This window comes from Patella vulgata, chromosome 5 (assembly GCF_932274485.2).
Source record: "Patella vulgata chromosome 5, xgPatVulg1.2, whole genome shotgun sequence".
Lineage (NCBI taxonomy): Eukaryota > Metazoa > Mollusca > Gastropoda > Patellidae > Patella > Patella vulgata.
The window spans coordinates 15,021,470-15,034,658 of record NC_065883.2 but is presented as its reverse complement, the minus strand read 5'-3'; the positions used below and the strand labels follow the sequence as shown (position 1 = coordinate 15,034,658).

Genomic DNA, 13,189 nt, shown 5'->3' with positions numbered 1-13,189 from the left:
CATATGGTATAATTTTATTTCAATAATTCGCTTGCGCATAGGGGTCTTTAGCAGTGGGAGGAAACCGGAGGACCTGGAGAAAACCCACGAGGTTGGACAGGCGAAGCATGAAAAAACAGTTGATAACGATTAGAGAATACTTGTTGAAAGTTGTGCTTTTAGAATAGTGATTGTTTCCCATAAAATTTGTGGTTTGTTAATGTGTTTCTCAATCGCTAAATGTCACTGTCACTGTTGATATTTATATGATATATGCTAATTATTCAAGCCATTATTTTCTGGGAGCCGCAGTGGTTCACTGATTGAGATATTGGCTCGCTAATCAAGAGGTCTCAGGTTCGCTCCTGGACTTTGCTGAGAAAGTTCCTCATTTCATTTCATTATTTCCCATGTCATCAAGTGGGGGATCATGTGGCTAAGTGGGTAAGACACTGGCTCGCTAGCCTGGAGGTCGGGTGTTCGGTCCCTGCATTGGCCAAGAAAGTTCATCCAGATTTTCCAGCGTTGTTTCCCCTTGTCAGTGATGCAGGACGGAGGGCCTGACAAGAACAGCTGTCTAGTCATTCGGATGGGATGGAAAACCAAGGTCCTGTGTTCATATTGGCGTGCACGTAAAAAAGATCCCTTGGCAGTTGGAATTTCGATATAAGAGTAGGCCATAGCACCGCTGTCCGGACAAAATTTTCCTCATAGCACACTGTATGGCATATGCCCATCTTCATTAGCCCAGTTTAGGAGCAGAACAGTAGGACGTTAAACCCCATTTCATTTCATTTCATGTCATCAAGTCGTTTAATCTCTTTAAAATAATTTATCTTTCAATTGTGCCATAAAATCTATTTTTAGTAGTTGAAGTAAATATTGAAACAAGTAAAAATTATATTATCTCTGATCAATGTTCTGTTAATATATTTTACATGTTTGGTGTCCTCCGAAATTTATTAATATCATTTTAGTAGGGTGCAAGTTTTGATTTACAAGCTGATGTTTGAATGATTTGATTTAAGACTGTTTTTAGATTGCTACACAAGTCATTTAGTTTGCTTTTATTACCCAGACAAGATGATATTACGACATTTCTATATTTAGAATCTTACTCAACTATCCAGTGATTGTGATTTGTAACTGGAAATTCCCATTACATCTTTCATGTAGTAATTACGAATGAAATGTTGAAAGTGACCTTGAGTATTAGAATTGTCACTAGAGTTCCCCTTTTCAGTTGAATTATTAAATATGTAATATTCTTAATTAGTGTTTGAAAATAGATCTTGTAAAAGGACATCTTATTAGAAGTGATCACTTAGATTAAATTTGACAAGTGTTTCTGAATCCCCAGGTATTCCAACCGTCCACAGTCACTGCACGGCTGTTTTTTCCTCTGAACACTTTTTGAACATTAGGGGTCAGATTCAAACAAGCATCTTGAAAATAATATTTAAATATATAGCATCTCATACCTCACGAAAAATCTTGCTAATATTATCAATATTCATAATCCTTCGGGGAAAAACACTAGGATCTGGAAGAGTTGTTATTTAACTCGCGTTCTGGATGATGTGAGGGATTAGCCAATGAAACAGTCTGTTACGCCACGGAACTGTGGGTAAGGCACTAGAAACATCAACGCTGATTGGTTACCCAAATGTCTAATGTCATAGGGTAAAAAGATGCTTGTATGACCTCTGACACGACCTTCCACTACAACCGATAGATCTTCATGTAATGTAGGCCATCGAAAGTATAAAAAAAAAACAGAACGAAATATAGATCTGTATTTTAATCAGATTGTATAATTTGCCAAATTAGTATCTGGTGATACTCAAGCAAAAATTACCCTCCCCCTCCCCCACTCCCCAAGAAAAATCATCTAGTCCAGTATGCCTATCCCCCCCCCTCCTCCTCCCCCTCTCCCCACTCCCCCCCCCAAAAAATCATCTAGTCCAGTATGCCTATGACCAGCCCAACCCATCCATTTTGGATCTGTCATTATGATTTACACATGGTGAACAAAATTATGAAAATGTTAACTTGCCTCAAATTTCAATAGTTCACTTGAATACCAATAATGATGTCAAAATTAGGGTTCTAAAAATAGGATTAAAGTTCTGTAAACAGTCTTACAGACTCTTATTCCAATATGATATCATTCCCTTATATAGAAATTGATTTTTGTTGAAATAAATTGTACAAGGTTGTTTGTATTGCCGCAGTAATCGTTCGATCAGATTTACTTTATAGACGGTACAGTGTATTCATAAGGTAAGTGGTAGGGCTACTATAAAGATTAATATTTATGACAAGTTGGCTATAACCTGGATAACCTTGTTAGAGTCCGCGGATGATAAATAGGAAGATAAGTTAGGTTTCCGATAGATCTCAATCTAGTGAGATGTTTCTGTTAACTGACGTATATAATTGGATGTCAGGATAAATCAATCATAAAGTATGCATTGATCTATTTTCTTAGCATCAAAATCATCTTGTTATCGGATGTCAAACAAAGTTAAGGCAAGGATATTGAAATGGGCTCCATCCAAATTCTCTCCATATCTTGTTTCCGCTACATAACTCATAAATTATTTAAGATATCTTTATGAAACTGACTTACTTATTATTATAGTTGTGCATTTATCGTGTTAGGAAGTTCTTGAGTAAAATGATTTTCATGTTTCCAATTTGACTTTGGTATACAAGGGCATGGTATATTAATGAGTCTTTTGTTTTCAGTGCTTGACCGTGTATCATTGAGATCATTGCTGGGGGAGGGAGGTCAAGAACCTACCTTAGACCATAAAAAAATATGCCATCTCGAGTAAATGGTAAATTTGGATATTGAGGGAATTTGTTTTTTGTATTTCAGAGGAGAGCCAAAAAAAATCTCCCCTCAATCAACAAATTGAAAAAATCGATCCCCTAAAAAAGCTCTCCCAGTTTCGATAAGAAGAATGATTTAGAAATTAAGGAGAGTGATTTAGAAATTAAGGAGAGTGATTTAGAAATTAAGGAGAGTGATTAGTTCTGTGTGTGGGAAATGGTTCTGAAGATCAATAACTGCATGTAATGGGGTCACTCCTGGTTTCATAAATGATAATAAACCCCCAATGACTTTGTAAAGGAGAGCGATTTTCAATTTTAAGGGGTGGGAAAATAACCTCCCCTCGGTCAACATTCAGGTGAGCGGCAGGCACACGAGAGTGAACTTTCGCCTTAAAAAACAATGACTGCATTGGTAATCATAACAAAACAAATTTGAATTAAAAAAATTTCTCTCCTTCAACTATTCAAGTGTAATGGTTTGAAAAATTTGTAATTTAACATCATATTAAAAGATGAAATGTTTTCTTGTTTTCAGATTTCACGGTACTTTAAATCGTGATGAAACTGATCGTCTCTTAAGTCAAGGTGATGGTTGTTATCTAGTCAGAAAGAGTGAAAGAGCACCAGATGCATTTACTCTCGCCATTAGGTTAGTATAGTACAAAATAATCTAGACTACCGAAAGACCAGATCGACCAGGAGAGTGTGCTTAGTCAATTGGATGGGATCAAAAACTAAGATATCAGATTCATTGTATACTATAAATAGACAGTGACACCTAAATGACATGAATGGGTGGGGGGGGGTATTATTGAATGGATTAACACATGCGCTTTAGATAGTAAGATCTGCCATTGTGTCAAGTCACATGGTTTCGATTCCCCACTTGTATGTGACAGATAGTACGGTCGCCTGTCCAGCCACATGGGTTTTCTCCAGACCCTCCGGTTTCCTCCCACATCTAAAGACCCTGTACGCACAAACAAATGACCTAGTTTGTGTCGAGTGGACGTTAAACCCCATTTCTTTCTCTGTCTCCCCTTTATTGACATAAGCACTGCATAACTAAACTATAGTATCCATTGGTTATATACACAGGGTCACAGAAATGTAGGACTGAATTACTTTGAAGATGGAATGGTGATAATTTTCAGTTCTGTTGAGTAACTTATGTTTCAGATAAAAATTGTCATCCAAGGTTTATTCCTACTTGTGGTACTTCAGAATTTTATGTTAGATTCAGGTATAATAAGAACTTCTAATCTGGAAACCTCTAAGCACCTCTGTGGATATCACATCAAAAATGGAATATTTCTTAAATTTTGATTTCAATATGTCATTATCAAACCTGGAAATAACCCACTTATCACAGACAATGTCAGCCATTGTCGGGGCCAATTACTCTGGTGCCTGTCTGTCATTTTGTCTTGTCAAAATTTGTATTTTTTAAGTATTTTTATCAACATTTTAAAATGTCAAGCATATAGATAAAAATGTCAGGTAGCAGAGTGATTATTCCCTAAAATTCCTGACCAGTGGATATCACATTAAAAATGGAATATTTCTTAAAATGTGGGCAGTTGTTTATCCCTACTTTATTACAGCTATGTCCATTATATGCAACTTGGGTTTTGTTTCAGGTGATATAAGTATAACATGGTTAGAAATGGCACTTCCAGTTGACAGTCTCTAGTTACAAATGAAATGTAATGGGGTTTAATATTACTACTGTTTTGCTCTGATTGGGCATACACCATACAGTGTGTGCTATAAGGGAAATTTTGCCCGGACAACGGCACTACGGACTACTTATGTGCAGGCCAATTTGTACATGGGACCCGTTTTTTGTCCCATCACTGACAAAGGGAAACCATGCCGGAAAATCCTGATGAACTTTTTTGGTCAACACCGGGAGCAAACCCGCAACTTCCATTCTAGTTTGGAGGGCCTGACAAGGACAGCTGTCTAGTCGTTCGGATTGGACGAAAAACCGAGGTCCTGTGTACACATTGGCATGCACGTAAAAGATCCCTTGGCAGTTGGAATTTGATAAAAGAGTAGGCTGTACCAAAGCTGCCCGGGCAAAATTTCCCTCATAGCACACTGTATGGAGCAGAACAGTAGGCCGTTAAACCCCATTTCATTTCATTTCATTTCCATTCTAGTTGCAAAATGTGACTTGGTATCAAAAGGTTTATTATCATCATTTAAAAAGATTGTTTCTTAATTTTTTTGCAGGTTTAATGGTGAAACAAAACATTTTAAGTTATATTATGAAGACAGCAAACATTATGTTGGAGAGAAGCGATTCGATACCGTTCACGATTTAGTTGAAGACGGACTTATTCACTTTTATATTGAATCTCATGCAGCAGACTATATATCAACATTATCAAAAGAATCAAACTATGAAGAATCACCTTACTTAGCTTATAGTGCCAAACGTAAAAGACTGGTTAATCATAGATCGCGACCCGCATCATCTAGAAGACTGGATTATACAGACAGTCCTCTTGCATCAACTGATGTACCGGTAAGTGAAACTAGACTCAGACAATACAGAGAGAAATATAAATTTTGTTTAACATCCACTTAACACAAACTATGTCATTTTGGGACTAACATGTGGCATCTTTACATCTTGCTTGCTTGCATGGATCATTAACAATAAGGGGAAACCACTCAACACAAACTAGGTCATTTCAACAATAAGAGGAAACCATGCAACATGAACTAGGTCATTTCAACAATAAGAGGAAACCATGCAACACAAACAAGGTCATTTAGCAAAAAGAGGAAACCATGCAACCCAAACTAGGTCATTTAGCAAAAAGAGGAAACCACTCAACACAAACTAGGCCATTTTAGCACTAACATATTGTATATATTAAGCTGGATTTTTTATCACTGTCATGGCTGACTTTTATTACTGGTTGTTCAAGACTATAATATAATCTCAATCAAACCAGCCAAATGTATCTCATTTGAAAATTATATAAAAGGATATTTTTCTGTTTCCGAAACACTTGCTTTAGGCAATCAAATGAATGTTTTGTATACAATGACAAATCCATTGAAAGCTTTTGATGCCATCTCAATCTCCAAACTAATTGTTTTACAAAAAAGTCAGAGTATGCAAATAGGTCAATTCCAAATAATTGTTTGCAAATAAGAACATTTTCTTTTTCACATTGTAATTACAAGCAAATTTCTGCTAAATTTGGAAAGAAAAAGGCGTATTTTATAAGGAAGTATCTGATCATGTATCACTTTGTCATGTGAGTCATGATCACATCTTGAATGATTGTGGTGAGTTGATTTATTTTTACCTATTGTGGCGGCTGCGCTTGTGCATCTCATTATTAAGAAAATTCAATCAATGTCATTTAACTTTTGAAGTGTTCACTGTTCACATCAAATGAATGAACAGATAAGCCTCCATGGACTGTTCTACCTGCAGATATGTCACTCACCTATTCTTATGCCGAAAGTGATGTCTTAGCCACAGTGGTGAAGTTCATTCATTTATTTTTGGGATTATGTTATTTTATAGAATACAGTACCAACAAAAATAATTCTTTTTCTTTGGTAAAATACCTTTGATTTTGTTGGTACCTTGTCAAAAAATTGTTTATGAGTCAGTAATATGTTTTTATTGGAATCGATATTGATATTGTTTTTAGAATTGAGTAATTGTTTCTCTATGCTGTTTTCATCTCTATTATTAAATGTTTATATATATTTGTTTTGATGATGTCATTATATTGTGATCTTTGGACAATGGGTGAATTTATGACATATTATTATGACTATGCTGTGGGTTTTCCCAAATACTGGTGACATTTTAACTTTTTATTTACTACAAGGAACAAGTCTATTTAATTCCTCAAAATGACGGTGGTAAGAAGTTTTTAATTTTGTTGTCTTGATAGTAGTGTGCGTTTATTTCAGAATGATTGTGATTAGTGTTTGAGCGTATGGAGTAATCTACGGTACCGGAATGCCTACTGATGTTACATAGAGGGAAGTTGATGTGAGATCGGTGTGAAATATACACCTACCTAGATATGTTCCGTGAGCCTCGTTATTTATCAAGTTATTGAATATATTATTTTTGTATTTCCAGGATACGGTAGCTGAAGAAATAGAAAATGTAGATGTTAATGATGATGATGATTCTACGACAGATTGGAAAGACATAGAAAAACCACATTGTTTTAAGGTATATACAGGTCACAATTCTATGGAATACAATTACTGCTTATTACTGATTGACCTTTTAACTAGGCTTCTGTAATCTTTAGGGGGGTTGGATGGCCGAATCGTTAGCACGTGCGTGCTGTATCATAAGGTCTGTCATTGAGTGAACAGGTGTGCGTTCGAATCCTCGGTTGTAGGTGACAAAGAGTAGGGTCGCCTGTCCAACCTTGTGGGTTTTCTCTGGGTCCTCCATTTTCCTCCCACTGCTGAAGACCCCTACGCGCAAGAGAATTATAGCAATAAAATTGAACCATGTGTTAGTCCCAAAATGACCTAGTTTGTGTCGAGTGGACGTTAAACCCTATTTCTCTCTCTCTAGTCTTTATCAAACAGTGATAAAATATAAGGAGACCATATATACAGGTAAAAAACAATACTTGGTTAATGCTGACCAACCAGAGACACACTTCTAATTACCTTGAAGGAAACCTAACTTGATTAACGTCATATTGTTTTAAAGTAGTTATATATTTCAAATAGTAGCGACATTGATGTGTGGGGAAAATACAGTTTCATTGTGTAAAAATAAAGCCTTGTGCTATTTATGAATGGAGGGGCGACAGTAGTCGAGCTGTATAGTAGTAATGGTTAAAAGCTCCCACTTGTTTCTGTGTTCAAATTTTTGGACAAACTCAAATTTCTTAAGGCTTATTAGTCCACGCTAAACTCAATTTTTTTATGGCTTATTGCTCTACGCTAAACTCAAATTTTTTATGGCTTATTGCTCTACGCTAAACTCAAATTTTTTACGGCTTATTAATCCACGCTAAAATGTACTTCTATTGATTATTTAACAACATGATTAAAGATACATTATGTAAGATTTAGATAAAGAGCTAGCCATTCTTGCTTTAATCGTTCGAAAATAGATAATGTAAAATGAATAATTTGAAAATTTCATTCAAATTACTCTATTGCGAGCAAAGAGTTTGACAAGACATGTACAATAATTGCAACCACCGTACTGGTTGTTCCAAGCTAAGTCTCGTTCCACCATTTTTAAATTAAATTAAAATATGGCTGAACTATTCTAATCTATTTAATATCGGAGAAATCCGATGCCATCGAGAGTTGATTATTGCCTGGTTCATTTAATTAATGTCTAATTATATTAATAATTTAGAAAACATTTCAGGCCTAAAGAAAGACCTGCAATAGGCAGATTTAGCTCTTGCATAATGTATGTTAATTTTAACACATAAAATGATAACAATAGTTCTTACACCAGAAACACTGATTCTATTATTGATGTTATCATTTCAGGTTCAGAATTTTATGGGACTACATTGGTGTGATTTTTGTGCTAATTTTATGTGGGGTTTGATAGCTCAGGGTGTCAAATGTCAAGGTAAGCTATCTTTAAATTTAAATATGGTTTTAGCACATACTTTGGAAAGGTTTTATATTTATACTATTTTGATTTTAATATAGTCTGTGTATAAAAATAGGGACAGAGAGAAATGAAATGAAATGGGGTTTAACATCCTACTGTTCTGCTCCTATACTGGGCTAATGAAGACGGGCATACGCCATACAGTGTGCTATGAGGGAAATTTTGCCCGGGCAGCGGCACTATCGCCTACTCTTATATCGAATTCCAACTGCCAAGGGATCTTTTACGTGCATTCTAATGTATACACGGGACCTCGGTTTTTCGTCTCATCCGAAGGACTAGACAGCTGTCCTTGTCAGGCCCTCCGTTCTGCACCACTGACAAGGGGAAACCACGTCGGAAAAGCCAGATGAACTTTCTCAGCCAATGCAGGGATCGAACAGGGACAGAGAGAGAAATGGGGTTTAACGTATACTTGACACAAACTAGGTTATTTTGGGACTAACATTTGATTCGATTTTATTTCAATAATTCGCTTACGTATAGGGATCTTTAGCAGTAAGAGAAACCCAGAGGACCCAGAGAAAACCCACAAGGGTTGCATGACCCGTTTGTATATAAAATACAAAATTTAGAAAAAAAAAAATACCTTTTCATTTATTACCACATCACATATCTTAAAAAAAGACAATAAAAATTTGAACTGCTACTAAAAAAGCTTTATAGCCTTGGGCACTGGATTCACTCAACTGATAGATTTTTGTCTGTTTATAAATAAAATATTTTTTATCTTGCTTCTTTGATGATGTACTTTCAGTGTGAAAATCTACCATTTAAGATCTATACACTTCATTTTTCAAAAAAAATATATATATATTGTTGTTATTTGAGAAAGTTGTATTATAACCCACAAAAAGCAATCAAAATAGCTGGAAATTTGAAGCACTTAATAACATACATTTAACATGATATTTTAGATTGTGGTTTTGGTGCCCACAAGAAATGTTCGGAAGCTGTACCGAATGATTGTATGCCTGATATGAAATATGTGAAGAGAATCTTTGGAGGAGATCTAACAACAGTAGTTAAAGCTCAGAAATCACCAGTACCTGTGATAGTAGAAAAATGTGTCAAGGAAATAGAAGCAAGAGGTATTTACTTTACTTTATATATCCCATTACATGTAAGGAGCAATTACATTACTTTATATATCCCATTACATATATGGAGTGATTACATGACTTTATATATCCCATTACATATAGGGAGTGACTACATTACTTTATATATCCTATTACACATATGGAACAATTACATTACTTTGTATATCCCATTACATATAAGGAGTGAATACATTACTTTATATATCCCATTACATATAGGGAGCGACTACATTACTTTATATATCCCATTACACATATGGAGCAATTACATTACTTTATATATCCCATTAAATATAAGGAGTGACTACATTACTTTATATATCCCATAACATGTAAGAAGCGATTACATTACTTTATATATCCCATTATATATATGGCTGATTATATTACTTTATATATCCCATTACATATAAGGGCGGGTTGGATAGCCGAATGGTTAGCACATGCGCACTGTATCATAAGGTCTGTCAATGAGTAAGTTGGCGTGGTTTCGATTCCCTGGTTGTACGTGACAAGGAGTAGTGTCGCCTGTAGAACCCTGTGGGTTTTCTCTGGGTCCTCTGGTTTCCTCCCACTGCTAAAGACCCCTACGCACAAGCAAATTATTGAAATAAAATTAAACCATGTGTTAGTCCCAAAATGACCTAGTTTGTGTTGAGTGGACGTTAAACCCCATTTCTCTCTCTCTCTCATTACATATAAGGAGCGACTACATTATTTCATATATATCCCATTACATATAAGGAGGAACTCAATTACTTCATATTTATCCAGTTTCATGTAAGGAAACTAAACACATTACATGTAAGGTTATTTTTAATATAGAAAATGTGCACATCACATATAAGGATACCTTTAATATAAGAAATATATGTAACTTCCTTCCAAATAATTAAAAATTTGCCAAAAACTTGTATAAAATAATGATTGATCAGGTAACGTAATATTTTAAGCATGCCAGGCATACCTCTTTCAGGACCAATGTTAGGAGCCGCATAACTTAACTAGCACAGGGCCACATTTGTCCTAAATCCGGCACTGTTTACCAGTGATTTGAGAGTCTAACAAGGAGAATATGGAATGTGTGGAAAAACCTTGGTCCCGTATATACCATTATTGTCCATTGGCAACATACCTGTTTTCATTATCCTGGTATATGATAACATATATAACACTTTCTCTTTGTATTATTCAGGTTTTGAGAATGAAGGTTTATATCGTATAGCTGGTTTCCATGACGATGTGGAGGCTGTTAGAATGGCATTTGATAAAGGTAGGCAAAATGTTTTTTTAAAACTAAATTTAAGCATAAAATTCTTGAAATTCAGTTATTATTGGAAGCATTTATTATTGATTTAAAATCCAGTGTATTAAGAGGCAGTAAATTAAATACTTTACAGTTCTAATTTATTGTTAGTGTTTTCTGTAAATTTGATAAAAATAATATGATTCGAATATTTGATTGCTATTCAAATATTCGATTGTCAAATTATTCAATTTTCTGTAGACTGTCATTATTTCAAATGAAATTTTCTTTATCTGTTTCTTGATTTCATTGAATTAATATTACTGAATACTTCATAGGGATGAAAAGGTATATCAAATTCAATTAGTTTTAAGTGACAACAAAATAAGGGATTGGGGGTTTACCATGAATCAATTGTGATTATTGGAAAAAATCATGCAGACTTTGAAATTATTTCACAATATTTTTTCTGCAGATGGTGAGAATGCTGATATTGGACCAAACAAGTATGATGATATAAACACTATAACCAGTGCTCTCAAACTATATTTTCGTTTATTACCCATACCACTGATAAATTTTGATGTGTATAAACTATTGATAGAAGCTATAAGTAAGTTCTATTTATATCTTTTGATGTTTATTGACTATTATAGATGCTCTAAATAAGTTCTATTTATATCTTTGGAAGTGTATTGACTATTGATAGATGCTATAATAAGTTCTTTTAGTTGTTATGATTTGCAATTTATATTTAGAAACATACACAATTTGAAATTTAAATATTTTAAAATGTACCTACAATTATTTTCAAAATTTAATATAGCCAAATCAATTCAATTTTTAATTCTTCAAAACTTTAATTTGTTGTTTTTGAATTATTAATGTAACATCAATTCTAAAGCCACTACCATTTTATATTGTTTGTTTTTCAGAACGTGATGATCCTGAGTCGGCTCAAATTAAACTAATTAAAGAACTTGTATCTCGACTACCTCTTGCTCATTATCAAACTTTAAAATATCTGGGAGCTCATCTTATTAGGTAAATTATCCATACTCTTACTTTCTTCATCAATTATATAGACTTTAAAATAAAGCTTCTCTTATTAGGTAAATTATCCATACTCTTTCTTTCTGCAGAAATTATATATAGACTTTAAAATATATGACAGCTCATCTTATTAAACATACATTATGCAAGAGCTAAAAATGCCAATTGCACTTCTTTCTTTAGGCCTGAAATGTTATCTAAATTATTAATTAGACATTAATTAACTTATCCAGATCATAATCAACTCTCGATGTCATCGCTAGCCTGCAATGTTTATTGGATTAGGTTCCAATTTGCTGTTTGACTTCCATTCATAATTTAATCATGAAATGGATCATCGTGACTATATTTTTTTCGTACCGACTTTAGTAATGATGATCGAGGCTAGGCCGAAAATTCAATCGCTAAAATCTCAGTTCAGAGTAGATCAATTTGACTGAAATTTTCAGCAAATTCCCTTTACATTATCTAGTTTTTAACTATTATAGTGAGAACTGCCAGCTCTGTATCTAATCTTCCATAATGTATCTTTAAGTAAATTATCCATACTCTTTCTTTATCTGGCTCAGTATGGTACTATTTCACTAACCAGAAGGTCGTCGGTCCAATCTTAGTATTATCCAGTCGGGTTTCTCCTTGTCGGTGGTACTGGATGGATGGCCTGGCAAGGAAAAGTGTGTAGTCATTCAGATGGTGTGAAAAACCGAGGTCTACCATGCACAAATCTGTGAACACATAAAAGAACCCTTGGCAGTTGTAATTTGATGTAAAGTAGACGAAAATGCCGCTGTCTGGGCAAACTTTCCCGCAAAGCACACTACACTTGTGTTGGTCTTCATTACCCTGGTTGGTGTAGGACAGTAGGCTGTTAAACCCCATTTCATCCTATTTATACAGAAATTATATATACCTGTTTTCATGATTTTACAATCTGCAATGAAATCCTCTGAAATATCAGACTATATACCAGTGATTGTATCATTTCATAGATATAATGAATTGGTCCTCCATGATTTTTCATTCTTAATCATGGCAGATGGAGAACAGTTTTGAATTTAAAGACAGAAATGTTTGCTTGTCATATGTGATACATTATAATTATGTAGGACATGACCCAGGTTCTTAATTGACTAATTAAATTCGGCCGCAGCTATTTGATGTTTGAAATGGCTGATTGATAAAACAATGAACTGGTCACCATGGTATCATAAATCAATTTACTTTTTGCTCGATAATAAAGAGTTGTTCATTATAATCTTTTAGAGGCATTTAGTAACTGGATAGAGCAATAAATTGTAACACATACTTATGCCA

General features: G+C 34.5%; 1 protein-coding gene across 4 annotated transcripts in view; it reads left to right on the top strand.

Moving 5' to 3' along the window:
- LOC126821461 (N-chimaerin) overlaps positions 1 to 13,189 on the top strand; it is a 41,626-nt gene that overhangs the window by 24,287 nt on the left and 4,150 nt on the right. For 2 of the 4 annotated variants that reach the window (XM_050549899.2, XM_050549898.2), the window contains exons 5-12: positions 3,356 to 3,469; positions 5,059 to 5,353; positions 6,947 to 7,042; positions 8,344 to 8,428; positions 9,391 to 9,564; positions 10,772 to 10,849; positions 11,298 to 11,435; positions 11,758 to 11,866. In XM_050549899.2, coding sequence (XP_050405856.1) covers positions 3,356 to 3,469; positions 5,059 to 5,353; positions 6,947 to 7,042; positions 8,344 to 8,428; positions 9,391 to 9,564; positions 10,772 to 10,849; positions 11,298 to 11,435; positions 11,758 to 11,866 — 1,089 coding nt within the window. Of the gene's footprint in view, positions 1 to 3,355; positions 3,470 to 5,058; positions 5,354 to 6,170; positions 6,409 to 6,677; positions 6,721 to 6,946; positions 7,043 to 8,343; positions 8,429 to 9,390; positions 9,565 to 10,771; positions 10,850 to 11,297; positions 11,436 to 11,757; positions 11,867 to 13,189 lie in introns of those variants that run through there. The other 2 variants (XM_050549900.2, XM_050549901.2) reach the window with 2 other exon arrangements.